The 17,660-nt window shown below is 43.5% G+C and overlaps 2 protein-coding genes across 2 annotated transcripts; both read right to left on the minus strand.

Moving 5' to 3' along the window:
• Positions 1–273: 273 nt before the first annotated feature.
• On the minus strand, positions 274–4,068 carry LOC112880261 (rhomboid-like protein 19). Its single transcript, XM_025944789.1, has 8 exons — positions 3,769–4,068; positions 3,342–3,466; positions 2,836–2,896; positions 1,971–2,137; positions 1,769–1,880; positions 1,479–1,681; positions 1,260–1,394; positions 274–793 (listed from the first exon to the last, which is right to left on the minus strand). Exons 1-8 carry the CDS (start codon positions 3,811–3,813, stop codon positions 694–696), a joined length of 948 nt encoding a protein of 315 aa, XP_025800574.1. The 5' UTR covers positions 3,814–4,068; the 3' UTR covers positions 274–693.
• Positions 4,069–4,350: 282 nt separating this feature from the next.
• On the minus strand, positions 4,351–8,711 carry LOC112880260 (BTB/POZ and MATH domain-containing protein 1-like). The gene is made up of 4 exons (XM_025944788.1): positions 7,995–8,711; positions 6,688–7,036; positions 5,811–6,087; positions 4,351–4,998 (listed from the first exon to the last, which is right to left on the minus strand). The coding sequence occupies exons 1-4, from the start codon at positions 8,468–8,470 to the stop codon at positions 4,823–4,825; spliced, it is 1,278 nt and encodes a 425-aa protein (XP_025800573.1). The 5' UTR covers positions 8,471–8,711; the 3' UTR covers positions 4,351–4,822.
• Positions 8,712–17,660: the final 8,949 nt, after the last annotated feature.

A 17,660-nucleotide genomic window follows, 5' to 3' on the forward strand; every position in this document is an offset into this window, starting at 1 on the left:
CGAAGGAAAAAATTAAAAAATAAAGATTTTAAATAGCAAGCTACTAAGTATAGTGGTTCTAGGTAATCATACAGAAAACTTTTGATCGTGTTCCTTATTGGGGAATCCTTGTCAATTTGTGCAAGCCCTAAACCAAAGGGACAACGAAGTACATTCCATTGCGTCTTGCACTAACACAAGCGAGCAGGCTCAATGGACAAGCCCGTGCGCCTTCCATGTTTTCTTTTTTTGACTAGGTGCGCCTTCCATGATACTAAGTTGGAAAACTGTAAATGACGACAGGTTAAAGCTAAAGTTTTCTTGAGCTTAGAAGTGGGATACAAAAGCTCTGAAAACACTCGTACATAATTTTGTTTCTGTGAACTAGTACTATCAACCTCAATGTTTCAAAACAAACAGCAAACTAAAGAACATAGAAGCGTTCTTGTCCTACGAACATCACATTCTCGAGTCACCATGGGCCCATGGCCATGCTCGGTACACTGCTTAGTGCTTCATTAGTTGGCTACAGAGGAACCTTGGGGAAAAAAATGGAGCGCAATGCTTCGGTACTCTCAATTACTGATGATGAAAACCAAGGTGAGGCATGGGTTGCTGAAGATACATGTTCTTCGTTCTTTCTGTCCTTCAGGAAATCACACGGACACGCATTGCCAGGGATTCACAAACTGCACAGCTCGTTGCATAGAAGACTCAAACTTTATCAGCAGCATCCAGCGATGTGCCCTCTGAACTTCTGACTGCAGCCAGCTTCTCAGCTAATCTTTGCTCCAGCGCCCGTTGACCCCTCTCTCTGCAATGAGATAAACAATATTTAGCCAGACGGAATAGAAGCACGATGCACGAAACAAGCAACTGGCAACAGAGTTGTGTCATATTAAACCACCAATTGGAGCTACAAGCTAGTGCAGCAATATAACTAAAACTAAAATCATGACAGCCAGCAGGAACAAATGGTGACTCCACTCTAGCTCACAAACTTGACAACTGCGACTATGTAGTATGTAGTGTACAGAATCGATGAGGTAGAATGCAGTATCATGACATGAAACCAGACGTGAGTGATATTAACATACTCCAGAAATGCTAGCTAGTGAAAAAATCAGGGGAGTGGAATATGAGGGTGTTGTTTGTCCGAAGGATTGTGTATGGACAAAATCGTATGAGCAGGATAAACTTACACACTGACAAAGCTGAAGAGAGAGAGCGGGAAAAAATTATGCACTGATAAAACTGCAAAGAGAGCCACAAAAGCTAACCTCCTCCTGTTTGCCTCAATTGAATCTGAACCAGGCAATGGCGAGGTATCTAAAGTTTGTCCCCTGGCGTCAGATCTTTCGGATCTTCCACAAAGGAGCCTATGGAGTATAGATGCTATTGGGTCCAGAATTGGTCTGCATGTTTCGGTAAATTTGTCAGAAGATACTTCAGTGAAATGCAAAATAGCTTAGAGATTGTATAGATGGAAAATGTACTACCTTAGAAATTCAGGGAAGAAGCTTGAGAAAGAGAACTCCTCACTTGGGTCTCCTTTCAGGCCTGTCTCAAGTCTCTTTTGGAAGTAACGCAGGTAAATCCAACTCATATAAATGCCAAATAGCAAAACTGGGAGATAAGACATCAAGTCCTTTATGAAGAAGCTTACAATAATTGAGATCAGTGCAACAAGAGATGGAATCCACTGATACCCAGAAAAAAAAATGTTAGCTAACAATAATGATTGCATGAAAATTAGAGTTATTTAACATTGAGGATTGAAGGAACAGACCTTTGCCTTGATCTTTAGCACGAAAAGGTTAAGCTCTTGATCTGGTAAAAGCTGTTTAATGCCCACCAACAATCCTGAAAGAACTCCATAGAATCCAGAAAAAGGAGTGTAGCTGAAAAACCAGACTGTAAGAACACCAAAGTAGGGCTCAATATGAACATCAAACAACATGCTCATAAGCTTCTAGAGAAACAGTACTTACAGATAGATCTCTTGCTGAGTTATATAGTACAGCACAATAGCAGTTATGAAGACACATGCAGAAGTTGAAAAGTTCACAATAAAGATGAACTTTGATAATTCTTTTGAACCCCATAAAGGCTCTAACAACTTCCCAAATAAAAGAAGACCAATGATGCTGACAATCACCTGGAAGAGTATTGCTCATGTGAGTTTGAGGGAGCTCTGATATGTTCTTGACAAAAAGGGTATAGTTGTCAAAAAGTTTATAATATTTGAAAACTGTGACCAGTTGTTGTATCCACAATGTGATGATATACTTTATTTAACTCACAAACAGCAAATGGCAGATCAAACACTCCAAAGCAAAACAGTTATAAAACAGAACAGCAAGTATTTCCATTCCCTAAGATGGCATTCAAGTTTACAATGCACATCTAGAAGAATTCTTAGTAACAACTAACAAGAACCATGCTATATGTCCACCATCGTAACAAGAGAAAGCTGGAAGCAAATTAAGACAGTGTTTCTCCTAGTTTGAGCGCAACTGATTTAATGATATAAGGTTACATCCAAACAAGCAGACACCGGAAATCTGTACTATAATCTAACCTCTGCCTGAATTGCATCCAGGTCATTAAGAGTTTAGGACTAGCTATTTCTGGTGATAGTTGAAAGCATCCTTAGCCCATCTATGTGATTTGGATGTACTCCCCCTTCACATAAAAGTGAAATATGGCCATGGAAACAATCTCATTTCAGGTGAATTTACATTAGTCATCTTTAGCTAAAAAGAAAAAGACATAGCGTAAGGACGGTTATGACGTAAATAAATTCAGAATTAGGTGCTCTAGCCCCTGAATAAATGGTAGGATGAAAAAAATTACCCCCGGAATTGTTTGCTCCACATAGCCAGCAGTTATCAGGTTCCAGGCAAAAGGGATCGTCCTGCAGACAAAAACCAGATAGTTCTGAAAATGGAACTGCTGAGAAAACAACATTCACATTTGGTTTATTGATTGTTTCTTTAGAGAATATCTGATATTTCGCTTCATAGGTTAAAACACCTTTCTATGCGCACTAGATGCAGTGTGCTGAGTAAAATCTAGTGGTGAGACCAACCAACATGTCTTTTTTATCTAAGACACTGACTAATTATTATCATTGCAATAACCAGGCATTTTAAATCAGCATTCCAAATGGATGCGCTGGTTCCCAATATTAGTAGATGTCCTCAACAGTCAGTATCAGCAGAAGATTTTACCTCAGAGTTACTATGAAACAACTTAGACATCCAGTGGAAACTCAATATGGTGGTAGCTACGAAACAGCTCGAGGGAAAACTAGGAGCCAAGCAACTAGTAAAAGATATTGGTGGTTACTGAGCTTCTACCTTGCGGGAATAAGCGCGAGATAGGTTACAGCCGACGGGAAGAGCTGGACTACAAAGTGAACAAGGAGCAATATGACGGCGAGGCCCTTGCACAGCTTCGTGTATCCTCTGAAGAAGCTCCCACTCTGCATTTGTGAAACACGCCGCATCTAATCAGTGACAAACGCAGAGACAACCCGTGATTTTCTACCATACAATTCCGTTGCTATCCATCATGTAGCAAACAGCAAATCTATTAAGCTGTAGAGGAGAACACGCCAACACACTTGGAAATTTGAATCGAATTGATTCTTATATGGCAGAATTATAATCAGATCAGAGGGCACAGGAGGCGCCCGGCCCGAAGCGCCCGAAACAGACGGGCATATCACCGGATCTAGAGAGAGAGAAGAGATATGGGATGGGAGAGGGAGGGAGGTTGAGGTACCCCAGCCGGAAGCGAGGGCGCCGGAGGGGAGCTGCCGCTCATCATGGTGGCGGCCGTTGCCCGACGAGATCCGGAGCGCCGCTCTTACAACCGCTGCTGCGATTTGCCGCCCCGGCGACTCGGGAGACTACTGGCTGCTGGATTTCTCGCTCGGGATCGCAGTGCGGTGGCGGAGTGCCGAGCAAGCAAAGCAGGTGGTTTGGGTTGGGGTTTCGGAGACGTTCAGAATTTCAGATCGATGCTTCCCAATGTGAACGGCAGAGCCTGTCGGCCTGACCAGATGCATGGATTCCCATTCCCTCCTCTGCGAGCTTAATCGCATATATGGTTTTGCGCTTGGATCAGAAGGGTAACAAAAAAAAAGTACCCAGAAGCTAATTTTTACTAGAAAAGAATGACAAGCTTAACGACAGGAAACCACGAAAGTGTTCCGCTGCAACGAAGTAACGTGCCAGGGATGCCAGTGTTTTTGCCACCTGTTGATTCATCATCTAATTTACACACAGATCACATGAATATCGCACACAGCTACTACTCAGATATCGGACTAGCACAGCTGCACAGGTGAAAGGACCAAAGAAGTTCAGAGTATGCAAGTGAAAGTCCAAGCATGACTCCACAGATACATTTCATTGCATTTCATCATTTCAATTGGATACAGTCAAATAGAGTCAAATACAGATGACTACGAATCGACAAATCTGGCCTAGCACAAGGTGAATACTTGATGAAAAGAACATTCTGCGCCGTCATCCCCACTTCATCAAACCTTGCGCAAAACCATCTTTGCCGTGCCACCTGTTTGCACTTATGACCACAAGCTGCAAAGGAACCATGCTTTGCAGCAATGCAATTGAAGTACACTAGTCAGTAGGATATATATTAGCCATAACTCGCTCCACAGTGGCTAGGAAGAGAGGGATGGAAGTCGCAACACACACAAACACACGCTACAACATTCATGATATGGCACCACAAAAGCACCGATACAGGAAAACACTTTACAATAAAAAAGACACAAGGATCTCCTCTTCTAGGCTCATCTGGGCAGCCGTTAAATTCTTGGTTTCACACGTCTTCCATTGGCATCACCGCCATCAAGGACTTCAGTTGAATACAAGCAGGGAGTGACAGAGTGCTCTCCTACCTTGGCCACATACTCAAGAAGCTCGGTCAGAAGGGACGGGCAGCTTTGCTGCAAATAATCAAACCCATCGGTTTGCATGACAGCTGCAACAAAAAAACATGGTTAATCAGATGTTGATATATGAAATAAAGCATCTATTAATGGTCACCATAAAAGTGATATGCCAGTAAACAGTCCATGATGCCATTACTGCGTTCGCACTTCACAGCAACAAAGTGCACTACAATTTTGACTTTTGAAAAATGGCATGGCAACATATCCAGGCCAAACAGTTCTAATTATTATCAACTTTTTCTAACATTCATGGACTACGACGTTACCTTTTATTAACTTTCACGGAGTACAAAGATACTTTTTCTTAATACATGCATGGATCACAGAGTTACATTTTCTAATATTCATAGACTGCAAAGTTACATTTTCTTTAACTTCCGTGGAGTACAAAGTTAATTTTCTTAATCTAGGATTGAAAATAAACAAACTTTCCTTTAGAAATACAGTGGGATTAGATTTGCCATTTTACGTAAGTTCTATGGGCTCTCCATTTAAGACTAATGGAGAGCCCTCTCCATTTATTTTGCAGCAAGCATCACATGTGACAGATGATATGATTAGTAACTATCCAGCTGCAAATAGCTACAACATGCTACCCTAGGGCCCAATTTCAGTGGCACATGGCTCAGAAGCTGCAGCAGCGCAGCAGCCAAACAGGCACAAAGCAATCTATAGCTACTGCTTAGTTTTCCAACGCATCTTATGAATGTGATCTTACAGAGTAAGGATGACTATTGATACACTCATAAAACGATTTAGCATGTAAGACAGCTTCTAGAGCTAACAGCTTCCATGAGAAATCATATAAAATCAAGTCAAGATTTAAAAATTTGTTACTTACCTTTCAAATTCTCAGGCAGAGCCACGAATTTCAAGCAAACAGTTTTTAGCTGATAACAGTGGTGCTGTTCAGCCAGCGCCAAAGTGTTTGCAACTGTGTTTATGGCAACATCTTCACACAGCTTAAGTTCACAGAGCAACTTTAATCTCTCCAATGCATAGCGGTCTGCAGCAGCAAGCAAATGCTGAGCCATCAAGGTGGACACCCAAGTTGTATTTACACCAGTAAGTTCTTCAATATCTGGCAACTCATCCCAATACATGAAATGGAGCAAAGCCTGCAATATTTGATGTGTTTAGATTGAATAAGTCGCGAGATGTTGACAGCAAGGAAAACCAGTACAACATGCTTCTGCGGAACAAAGGGACTGTTAAGCTAAGTGGACATACAACGGACCTAGTAACAATGTATCATACAATGGAACAAGTAACACTAGATGAACTTGAACCCTTCCCTATAGATATTAAGTGAAACTGAGAAATGCTTGCCGGTAGCATATATTACATCACTGAAATATCCTAAAAATGGTGCACACCATGCAACATAAGTAAGTAACCATCAAACAGAACATCAACGGCGTGTTCTGCTTTATTTCCTTCCTCAGACATTCTAAAGGCAATACAAGGAAAACCTTTGATTGCTTGAGTACTGATTTAAGAATTTTACAAGTTGGGCATAGTTAAACCATGTCTATGTTCTTGTTGTTTATATTATATATGCTGTTAATAGCAATGTGCATGCATTTTTTTAACCAAATATCATGCAATGATAATAGCATGGAGGGATGGCATTGAGACATGACAGCAATAAAACAGAAGAGAATGGGTGGCACAAAAAGATGTAACAAAGTGAAACAGGGAGGCGGGGGGGGGGGTACCTTGAATACTGGAGCCTCCATGTCTTCAATCTTAATGCACTTCATATTCTTATCCTTCATAGGACCAAAAAGTTGTGCCCTAAAAACTGGAGACCGGGCTGAAAGAACAACCTTGTGCGCAGGAAACATCTCGCCATCAACTTCGAATGTAATGTCAGTTCTCTTTCCACTTGCCAGTAGCTGACCAATATGTTGAGCCATGTTGGATGGCGGTACAGGTATTGTGTATATCTTTGGTCCTTCAGTATGTGATTGCACAACACCAACAGTGCAGTTCACTAAGAGGCAATCATCTTTAAGATAGTCTGATGTTTCCAGGGCAGACCGTTTGAAGAAACGCTTGTAGCCCCTGCATGCACAGAAAGATAAGTTATTTCCAATGACTAGTGAACAGAAAGAATAATCCAGAAAAGAAGCCACAAAACAACCACACAGCCAGTTCAATAGGATAACGGATGAAATAATGAGCAATAAGGGAACCACCATGAGACCAATGATCAACACGTACATCAAAAACTGAAAATAAAAGTAATGCCTACTGTGCTGTCTCAATTGATCATCGCCTAATATATGTAGCCCACTAGCACTAACTTATATCTCATCAATAAAGCAATATTACAACGATGAGTGCCAGATATAAGGACAGAAGGGGCAAGCAATTTAAGAAACACGGAACCGCATAACTACTAATGCAAAACAATCTCATCTAACAAAATGTTCACTCAGTAGCCCTCATATTCTGATATACAGACATTATGATAAGTGCACATTAGCACCAGTAACATCAAAATTGCATGTTAACAATGACAACATGATGGTAAAGCAACCCCTTCATGACAGATACAACCCCATCAGACTATGGTAATATAACACATAATTGCCAAATTTGCAGAGAAAAATCATGCATATGGTGACAGAACTCCATGAATCTGGAAGAGTTAGATTTCAAATTGAACTTTGAGGCATTAAAAATAAGAATAATTTACCTAAGGACGTGCGTTAAATACAAATTGAGTGATAAACCTAGTACATAGAAGGTCTACCAGACACTAGTACCTATAAACACAAATTAATTGATAAACTTAGAAGGGCTACCAGCCTACCACGTACATCAGCATCTCTAAAATTTCCAACACAGAACTAAGTTTCACCAACATATCATGCATCTTACAGTGCGAATAGCAGTTCCTACTAAAGAGAATAATCAAATTAGCAAAATCCGCAGGCAACACAAAACTATGCCGCATGCACAGCCATCTAAGACATGCAAACCCATCTAACAAATGCACAGGCTTCGGAAGACTCACCACATGCTTCCGCGGTACTTGAGGGTGTACGGGCCGCTCTCGAGCGACCTCCCAAAGTGGGTGTGCACCTTGTCCTGCCCCTTGCCGCTCTGGTCGACGAGCGTGAGCTCGAAGAGCGCGCGCACATCCGTGCCCTCGCTGGCGAGGGCTATGAAGAGCGAGACGTAGGCGGCGCCGTCCTCCGCGCTCTTCCCGTCGGGGTAGAAGTAGATCGCCCAGTCGAATCCCCCCACGGAGAAGGACTCGGAGGCGATGTACTTCCCCACCCCGATCCCCTTGGAGAGGGAGTAGCCGGCGATCTTGAACTGGTGCGACCCGTTGACGGTCTTGGTGACCGACGTGGACGCCGTCTCGGAGGGGGCCGAGGAAGGGGAGGCGGAGGACGAGGAGGCGGCGAGCGGCGGGAACGGCCGCCCCGCGGCGGCCCCGGCGGGGGAGGAGGACGGGCCGCCGCGGCAGACACGGCCGGCGCCCATCGGCGGGGGGTCAAGATCAGGCTAGGGTTCCGCCCCGAGCGGCGGCGATTCGGCACGGATCGGACGGATCGGGGCGGGGCGCGCCGGATTCCGGCGCGGTGGCGTGGGGATTCGGGGTGCGGAGGGAGATCGATTTGGGGGAATTTGGGGCGAGGATGAAACTATGGCGATGACGCGACGGAGGAGGAAGAGGAGGTGGTGTTTGGTTTTGTTTGGTCCGGGTTGGGTTTCGGACTTTGGGTGGGTTAGTGGGTAATAAAAGCGGCTCGTGGTGGGTCGCGGGGCCGTTGCCTTGTGAGACTTGCCGACTCGGCCCGGAGAAGACGCCGCGCCGACCTGGCGCAAGCGCAAACATGCAGCCATGCAGGCGCTGCATCAAGTCCAGGATAATCACAAAGTGTTAATCAATGCATGGTTTGTTTGGTCTTTGGGTGGGTAATTAAAGGATAGCCATTTAGGAAACTACTCCACGTCAGTGGTCTCATAGATTATTTCATATAGATTCGTATAGGATTTTTGATGATGCGGAGAAGAGAAAAGGAAGAAAGGGAATAAGATTGTTGCTTCGCAAAATAACCATCTTATAGGCTAAAATTAAAGACTATAAGACCGTTTACTCATCGTACATGTTGTTGTCATACTACTTATAATATTTTTTTCCTTCCACAACTTAGCGGATATGGTACTACTAATGACAACAGTTGCATTGTTTGTTTAACCGTCTCAGGATAACGTATTATTACATAACACCGTTATTAGTCCTCAGGGTGTTTGCCTTGCGAGCTGGGACACTCGACTCGGCCCAGGCGACGGGCGTGTGCCGCGTGCCGACGGCCAACCTTGCAGGGTGGAGCTGCCGCCTTTTGAGTCGTGTAGGGGAAGGCTCCGATGCTCTTTAGTCTCCAGGCCTTACGGTGCTCCCGTGCACCGGGGCAGTTGCACCCATTAGATGCATCTTGGACTGTCCAGGTGAAGCTACTGTGTGTTACTTTTATTGCACTCAAAATATTGAGAAGATAGAGGCTAAGATGCAAAATGTGCATCATGATCACAGTAGTGCATCTACCTTCCATGGTAAATCCAACGAATGCAATTGGACTGGGTGTGCGGGTGCACGTGACAAATCGAGTGCATCAGAACATGCAATTGGCTGTGTCGTTTTGGAGGTAGTTAATTGTGTAAATCAGTAACTAAATATTGGTATTGAAAAGGTTAAAGAAACCTTATCATAGTAGTTCTATCACCTCTTTATTATGAAAGACCAAGTTGACCTGTTATGTTCCATTCATTTATTCACGAGACCTAGAAAATCAGAAATTTTTTATTAAAAAAGTTATTTTATTACAACATGCTATTTTTTCATTCTTTATCTGCGATGATCAGTCGTGGTCTTTTAGACTAACAAAAGTCTAGATGTGTTGCTTCATCGTAAATTGATTCACCTCTGCAAGCACCACGTCATGATGGAAAAAAGGGGAGATACTTTGGTTTTGGTTTCGATTTTGTTTAGTTCAAGTTTACTTTGTCGTTTTGCAGTTGAAAATTGAAAATAATTCAAGCGGGACTATACAACTCAGGTGCTCGGAGATTGTCCACCCATCGCGCGTTTTTTTAAGAATTTTCATTCCAGAAACGAGAGACTCAGTGGGATGACCGATCACCAGATTCTCAATGCCTTCCAACATACCCTTCCAACTGAGATCGGTACCGTGAGGACACTTACAAGTGCTGCCATAGCGTGCCCTATTTTATTATAGTTCCCAGGGCAAAAAGCAACAAGAACCGAGCTGAAATACAAATCTATTAAGTTTTTAGTTATGTACACAGTCCCTCCGGTTGGCGTAAGAGCAAACGTGTTTGACTTTAGAGCTGATTTTGCAAGTATGGAGTCAGTTTCAACGATCACCTTGTTCATCCCTATCTATCCTGACGTCCGAACACTCTCCAAACAAAACCAAAGGTTCAGCGTGAAAAGCATCAAGCAGATGAGAACAGCTTCCTGCACCGGTCTTAATGAGAATTCCTGCATCATCTCGTATAATAAAAACCCTAGCCACCTTCTGAAGGGCCGTTGCGTGTTATTACCAAATCCGTAACCTAAAATGTTTTCTATGATTTTTCCAAACTTTGAGAATTTCAAACCAAGTTTCGCCGCACCCGCGCACACCAAATATATATAGGGTTAATTGGATCTATACTATTATCGTGCTATTATAATTTTAGCTCTTCAAAACAAACCACCAGTTACCCCTTCAGTATATTTTTTAAAATTTATAGGCCAAAATACTGCGACATTCTTTTCTTCTCATCCGCTCCCTCCTCCGTCTCTCTCGATAGCCCGAACTGCCGCCCCTGCTCCACGCCCACGTCGCTGCTCCCTTCTGCCACACCAGCTCGCCACGGCCCCTGCTCCCCTCCTCTGCTGCCGCCGAATCCCCTCCTCCCCTTTCCTCCTCTCCACCTCTCCTTCCCTCCCCTATCACCGACGACTCCTCCCCTCCCCTCCCCTCCCTTCCCTTCCGCGGCGCCACCTCCCCGCCTCTCTACGGCGCGGCGCGCGGGGCAGCTGTGCGGCGCAGCCTCGCGGGCGGAACGCGGGCCTCGCAAGCGCGCGCGGAGTAGGCAGGGGCCTCGCGGGGGGTACGGAGGCACGAGCCTCGCGGGCGGCGCGGAGAGGGTCTTGGGGTGGCTGTGCCTCGATTTGCTGCGCGAGGACGAGGAGCGGTACGAGATGGAGGCTGCCGCGGCGAAGGCAGAGCTCGCCGCCGAGCTCGCCAAGTACGCGGCAGAGGCTGGAGGGCTTAAACTGCTTGCCTGAAGTGATGAATCATATCACGATTTGCCTGGAATTTCTTACCTGGTGACGTTATGTCGTGCCCAAGTAACGGAGAAAGAGTCGAGATCTCATGACAAAATCGCTGAATCTCTGTCCAAACTTTGTTCTACTACCATTGCTTGATCGCGTTCTACTTACTATATTAGTCTTGAACTGCTCAATTATGATTCTCTGTTTCGGTGTTTCCGAAATACTACATGGCATGTGTTTTTCAGTTATAATTAATTGCTCAACCTTTCCTGCATGAAGTGACTGGGTTGGGATGACTTACACTAATGTGCTTATGACTTCTGGTTAACCCCATGAACAATAGGAAGGTTGATCTGTGCCTGCCTGTAGCTTTATGGTGGCACTGACTTGGTTTAGATGCTCTAGCATGTCACTGATCTGCCGGCCTAGCGAGGTGTCAGGTGTGTTCGTTTCCTACGGTCTAAAGTTTAGAGGTGTCACATCAAAGAGAATCTTGTCATTTAGAAGTATTAAATAAAGTCTAATTACAAAACTAATTGCAGAACCCCAGGGCTAATTCGCGAGACGAATCTAATGAGGTATATTAGTCCATGATTAGCGGATGATTACTGTAGCATCACTGTGGCAAATTATGGATTAATTAGGCTCATTAAATTTGTCTCGCGAATTAGCACCCATCTGTGCAAAAAGTTTTATAAACAGATTTTATTTAATACTTCTAAATAGTAAGATTCTCTTTGACGTGATGGGTCTAAACTTTAGAGGGAAGGAAACGAACACACTTTTAGCGTTCCTTTCTTTTCTTATGTAGCTTCGTGGTTATCTCATATATATATATAGGTTCAGATCAACTCGGTCTACCACTTAGGGTGTGTTCGTTTCCTGGGGTCTAAAGTTTAGAGAGGTCACATCAAAGAGAATCTTGTCATTTAGAAGTATTAAATAAAGTCTAATTACAAAACTAATTGCAGAACCTCAGGGCTAATTCGCGAGACGAATCTAATGAGGTATATTAGCCCATGATTAGCGGATGATTACTGTAGCATCACTGTGGCAAATTATGGATTAATTAGGCTCATTAAATTTGTCTCGCGAATTAGCATTCATCTGTGCAAAATGTTTTGTAATTAGATTTTATTTAATATTTCTAAATGACAAGATTCTCTTTGATGTGATGGGTCTAAAATTTAGAGAGTAGGAAACGAACACACCCTTAGTATATATTTTTATCTCGTCCTGTTGAAGGAGAACAGAATCGAGCGTGTGGTGGAAGTTTTGAACTGCTTGCCTGAAGGCTGAAGTGAATGAATATCCGCATCCTGATCTTACTACCATTTTCTGATTAATCTTGTAGAATTGGTCTAGATATTTTTTCGTTGCCCTATGGGCTGTGCTACCATCGATTGATTGCGTTCTACCTCCCTCAGTTGATTTCTTGCATGACATGATTTGTCTATTTGCGAAATGCATGCTATGTTGCCATGTTTTTGTCCAGTGTCAGTGCAATTAGCAGCAGAATGATTAATCACATGAATTTCTACCTCTGGCCAATCTGCTTGACTACTCTTGATCGATCAGCTTGCGTGAAGATAAAGTAAGTATTTGTTTTTTGTCTTGATTATCACCATTCAATTGATAGGGATAATATCTTGGTTTTTATGTTCTATTGTAATTCAAGTTGAGACTATGCCTGGTTTTCGGAGTATGAATTGAGCAGGGGAATAGGTCATAATATGTGTTTGTGCTCTTTTGGCATAATCTTGTCATGTTGAGGTGGGGTAGCTGGCTACAGAAATTCCATACTGAATGACATGAGAATTAGATAGCTGGTTCTGTGTCTTCTGGATACTGAACGTGCAATTTTTTATTTTTTTGGTGTTGCCATACGTGAATGTGTGGCGTGTGACCACGCTCTTCTCGCTTCCATCTCAGCCCTGAACAGCTTCGGTGTGTGCCAGTGGCGATAAATTCTGCAGGATTGTTGTTTGCCGTGGTCTGGCCGTGTTCATCCGTGCCAAAGCCCGCGAACAAGTTCCCAGTGACAGCGAGGCCGAGCTTGGCATGTTGCCAGCTTGCAGGCGACGAGACCCACGTGGTGCGACGGCGCGGTTGAACGCCGGCATGGGCATCGACCGCGAGGTGCAGGGCGTGCTGCTGGTCGTGGAGCTGCTCACCCAGATGGTCGGGTCGTCGTGCCGTTCAACGCCGCAGCGCGGACAGCATGCAACTGTGCAAGGGTCCAAGGGATCATGCATGGCGCGCCGACGCGTTGGAGCCAAAGCTGGTGCGACCGGTGCGGCTGGACCGCGAGCCCGGGTTCACGCCGCCGGACGACCGGCGGAAGTGGCTCCGTGCGCTTGGAGGAGCTAACGGTGCGGGGCGTGCGGCATGACAGTTTATCGCATTTTCGCCCTGGCTAGCCGTTGCCGGCCAACTCAGTTTATCGCTGTGGCCTGTGGGGCATGTATCGCGCATTCCATTAGCACCAACTCGTTGTCAATGGATAGAAAAGCTCAGAGCGTTTTCTTTCCATGGTTTGCACAGAAAGTTTTTGTAATATTATCCTTAGAAGATCTGCAGTGCAGGAAGGTTAAATGTCACCTGATGGTTGGGTGTTAAGCTAGCCCAGTCCATGAGAGATTATTAAGAGTTTCCCATTCGTCAGGTGACATAAGCCATTTTTCTATTTTGTTGAAAAAGGCAACTAATTAAATATAATTGAAAAATAAAATGATAAAAATCAATGAAAAGAGAGGCGCTGGAGAGCGCATTTTTCACGCATATTAAATAGGCCGTCAACCCAACAAACTAGGCGCACGGTTTATCTGATTAATCAACTGCATAGACTTAGGCTAGTGTCAGTGCGTAATTTCATTGCACTTCTACCAAGACTGAAAAGTCGGTAACCAAGCCGGATAAGTATCATGTGGATGAAACTTCTCTCTCATCTAATGAAACTCCTCCTCTCATCACCTTATAATAATCCTATCACGTCAGCAAATTTACTGATGTAGCATCAAATTAAATACCTATGAAACTCGTTATGAAACTATCGTTGAGACCGACCTTACTAACTAAAGTATAATTACTCTCGTGAGAAGAAAATAAGAATAACATAAGCATGCATGCAGATAAGAACAAATTGATGACAATTACCCACATGCAATAGGGTTCAAACTAAAAAAAGAATCTATAAATCTTGAACTGTGCATTCAAATTAAATTCTGATTGCACCATTGTACTTCTTACGATAAGATCTTCAAACAAGACCGCACTTGACCATGTTTCTAGATGATATTTAAAATATTTTTGTAAAGCTAACCCAAAATATTTCAACGACCGCAAACAGATACATATACAAGAGGAACAAATAATCAGTTTCTCCTAATAAAATATTAAAAATGATGAATAAATAATAGTACATTACGACAAAAAACATTGAACAAAAGAAAAGGCAGGTAGGTAGCTAACAAATACTTAAGCAACGAGGCAGGCGCCAGCAATGTCGCTCTGAATACTGAGTTTCAGTTCGTCTTGCCTCTTGACTTGTTTGTAGAATGTGAATCCACCATCATCATTGGCTGCCAAATTTTCTTTCTCCACAGCGTGTCTGTTTTGTTTATGAAATTGCCAAGAAGATGAGCCTGAGACGTGACCTTATGATCAAAATTGAACTATAGCTGGATTGGATTCAGAAGAAATTTCTCTGCAATTGACTCATCCAACACCCTTTTAGTTGAAACTCTATCTTCGATACTACAGTATTCACTGGCGAGTTCACTAATTCTGCTGTCGTGCTCATACATTTGTGGTAACATGACGTCTATAGAATAAGCTGCTGACATTGTTTGGTGACCCTAAAGTTAATGTGAACATTCAGAGCATCTTGTCATAGCAACGCATATATGACGATGCAAGTTGGTTCTTTCTAAGGTGAAACATCCAAAATTATGATCCACTCATTACATGAATGAAATTACGCATCTCCTTAATTCAACTTGCCAAGCAACTGCAACTGCATATTTGTATTAACCTATATGCAGGTGAAACATCCAAAATTATGATCCACTCATTACATGAATGAAATTTAGAAGCTGCTCAGAGTTTGTTCCCCGATTGAGAGCTACGAAGGGACTCACGTCCAAACATTCCTAGAGGACAAAGGCTATACAGCTGGTTACTTCCAACAGATGGTGCGGCTTTCCCGCGCCAATGTTTCTCTGGGCCAGTGGACCATGGAATGCTTTTCTGGGCCAGGACCCAAGTTCCGCTCATCGCCGCCGATGTGTTTCCATGAGTTTTTTTAAAAAGGGGATAAAAAAATTAAAATTCGAAAAGGGAGCCGGATGGGAAAAATTGGGAAAATGGGTACACCCCATCCTTTGATCGGGCGGGAGGCGTGGGGCCGGGGACCTCCCGCCCACCCATCGGGCGGGAGGTTCAAAAAAAATTTCCAGGAGCCTCTTCGCGAATAAGAAAAGTTTCTTATTCGCGAAAAGGCCCCTGAAGCAGGTATTCCGCCCGGCCAGTGGGCGGGAGGTCCCCTGGTTATTTTTGTTATATTTTCTTAGAATTTATATTTCACAGACAATTTGAAATTCAGACTTTTTTCAAATACAAGATTTATTTGCGTTACTCTTATGTATGCATATAAAATTTTAATTCAATTTTACGAAGAAAATTACGGTATCTAAAACTCGTACGAAGATGGTTAAACGATACCGTTTTGCAACGTAGAATCAAAATATTACGATAGTACAATATATGAAGCCATTAAAAATAAAATAATATGATAACAAACATTACAAATATTACTAATATTACTAATACATGAACCCAAATATTCTGTCTTTAGTTAATGCGTCAAATATTACAAATACACATTCAGGTTTGATACAATCTCAACGCGACAAATATTACATATGAGCAAACAACGTTCAAATAAAATTACAACTAAATGATGCCTGATGACGTACTAGCACTCGATCGGCGACGTCTCCCACTCCTTGATGCAACCGGAGGTCTTCCATCTATAGCATCACCTGTAGGGCCAGCTTCAGCAGAACTGGGGCCATCATCATTGTTTGGACAACGTTTATACGTGTGTCCAATCTGATTACATGCACTGCAGCGCTGTATCCTCGGACGGAGCTCTGACTCATCCATATCATTACGAATACGCCATGTCTGACGGCGCCCTCTCTTAACCCGTGATGATCTTGGGTCTGGAATATGTATAACAGGATTCGCTGTCTCAGTGAACGATCCAACCAAATGGAACCCATAGATCTCATACCGTCAGGTGCTGGCAATTGTCTCCTTTCTGAAGTAATGGGAAACATATATATCGACAGGATGTCGAATATCCGCACAAGCAGCCATTACATGAGAACAAGGTAAGTGCAGCAACTTTGGCCTCATGCATGAGCAACAATAAATTCCATCAAACTTGAGAATGCACTCCTTTACAGGAGTTTGACATCTCATGCCACGTCGCGCTCTGTCTTTATGAGATATCTCAAACTTAAGCTCCTGTGTACCACATTGCCGTACGTGGTGTAGCCGGACGCTTTCTGCCTTCTTAGTCATATATTCTGTTATCATTTTCCCAAAATATGTATCAGGATCTCGCATGAATACCTGATTTTTAGTGAACCGCTCCCTAAAGTAATCGGTACACCCGCGGACGATGAATTCCACAATTGCAACCAGTGGAAGCGCACGAACACCTCGCAACACCCAATTGTAAACCTCGGCGAAGTTGGTAGTCATTATGCCGTACCTTGCACCATCGGTATCATAAAGTAACACCCACTTCTCCTTGGGTTCATTCTCAATCCATTCAGAAAAGGTTTTCACCGCTGACCCAGACCTTCTCCGAGTAGGTGCATGAAGCGTCCCCCCCCCCCATCAGGGAAGACTTAAAAGCGTTAATTTATCAGTCCCAGGTGGCTGATAACACTTTTATTACAACAGGTGGTACATCACCGTGCAACTCTTCGCGGTAATGGGCAGTGAAGCGCCACTATCGCGAGGATTACAACTAAAACCCACACCACTACACTAGTTACGAAAAGAGGATCATCAGAGTCTTGCGCCATGCGGAATCCAACGGTGGCCTCAACCACAGGCAAGACTGGGTGCAGGACGAAACCCTACTCGTTGTCTTCGGGGACGTAGTCTGGGTCTTCCACTGTAAAAATAGGAATGTGGTGAGTACGAACGTATTCAGCAAGTCCAATCACACCCACGGAGGGGGTATAACAGAATTTAATGCAAAGGACAATCCAAGGGTACGGTTAGGGTTTATTTTGCGGAAAACTCGGTTACAAGCAAGGGTTCATTTCGAAAACATTTTCAAAACAAGTTTTCCAATACCAAGGA

The sequence above is a fragment of the Panicum hallii genome, chromosome 2, assembly GCF_002211085.1.
Source record: "Panicum hallii strain FIL2 chromosome 2, PHallii_v3.1, whole genome shotgun sequence".
Lineage (NCBI taxonomy): Eukaryota > Viridiplantae > Streptophyta > Magnoliopsida > Poales > Poaceae > Panicum > Panicum hallii.

Bases quoted from the DNA above. Each gene is read 5' to 3' on its own strand.
- LOC112880261 (XM_025944789.1), bottom strand. From the start codon at position 3,813: ATGATGAGCGGCAGCTCCCCTCCGGCGCCCTCGCTTCCGGCTGGG. The intron at 3,467-3,768 runs GTACCTCAACCT...TCACAAATGCAG, and splicing joins CGCCCTCGCTTCCGGCTGGG to AGTGGGAGCTTCTTCAGAGG. The intron at 1,881-1,970 runs GTAAGTACTGTT...CTGGTTTTTCAG, and splicing joins ACTCAGCAAGAGATCTATCT to CTACACTCCTTTTTCTGGAT.
- LOC112880260 (XM_025944788.1), bottom strand. From the start codon at position 8,470: ATGGGCGCCGGCCGTGTCTGCCGCGGCGGCCCGTCCTCCTCCCCCGCC. The intron at 7,037-7,994 runs GTGAGTCTTCCG...CTGTGCATGCAG, and splicing joins AAGTACCGCGGAAGCATGTG to GGGCTACAAGCGTTTCTTCA. The intron at 6,088-6,687 runs GTACCCCCCCCC...CAAATATTGCAG, and splicing joins TGGAGGCTCCAGTATTCAAG to GCTTTGCTCCATTTCATGTA.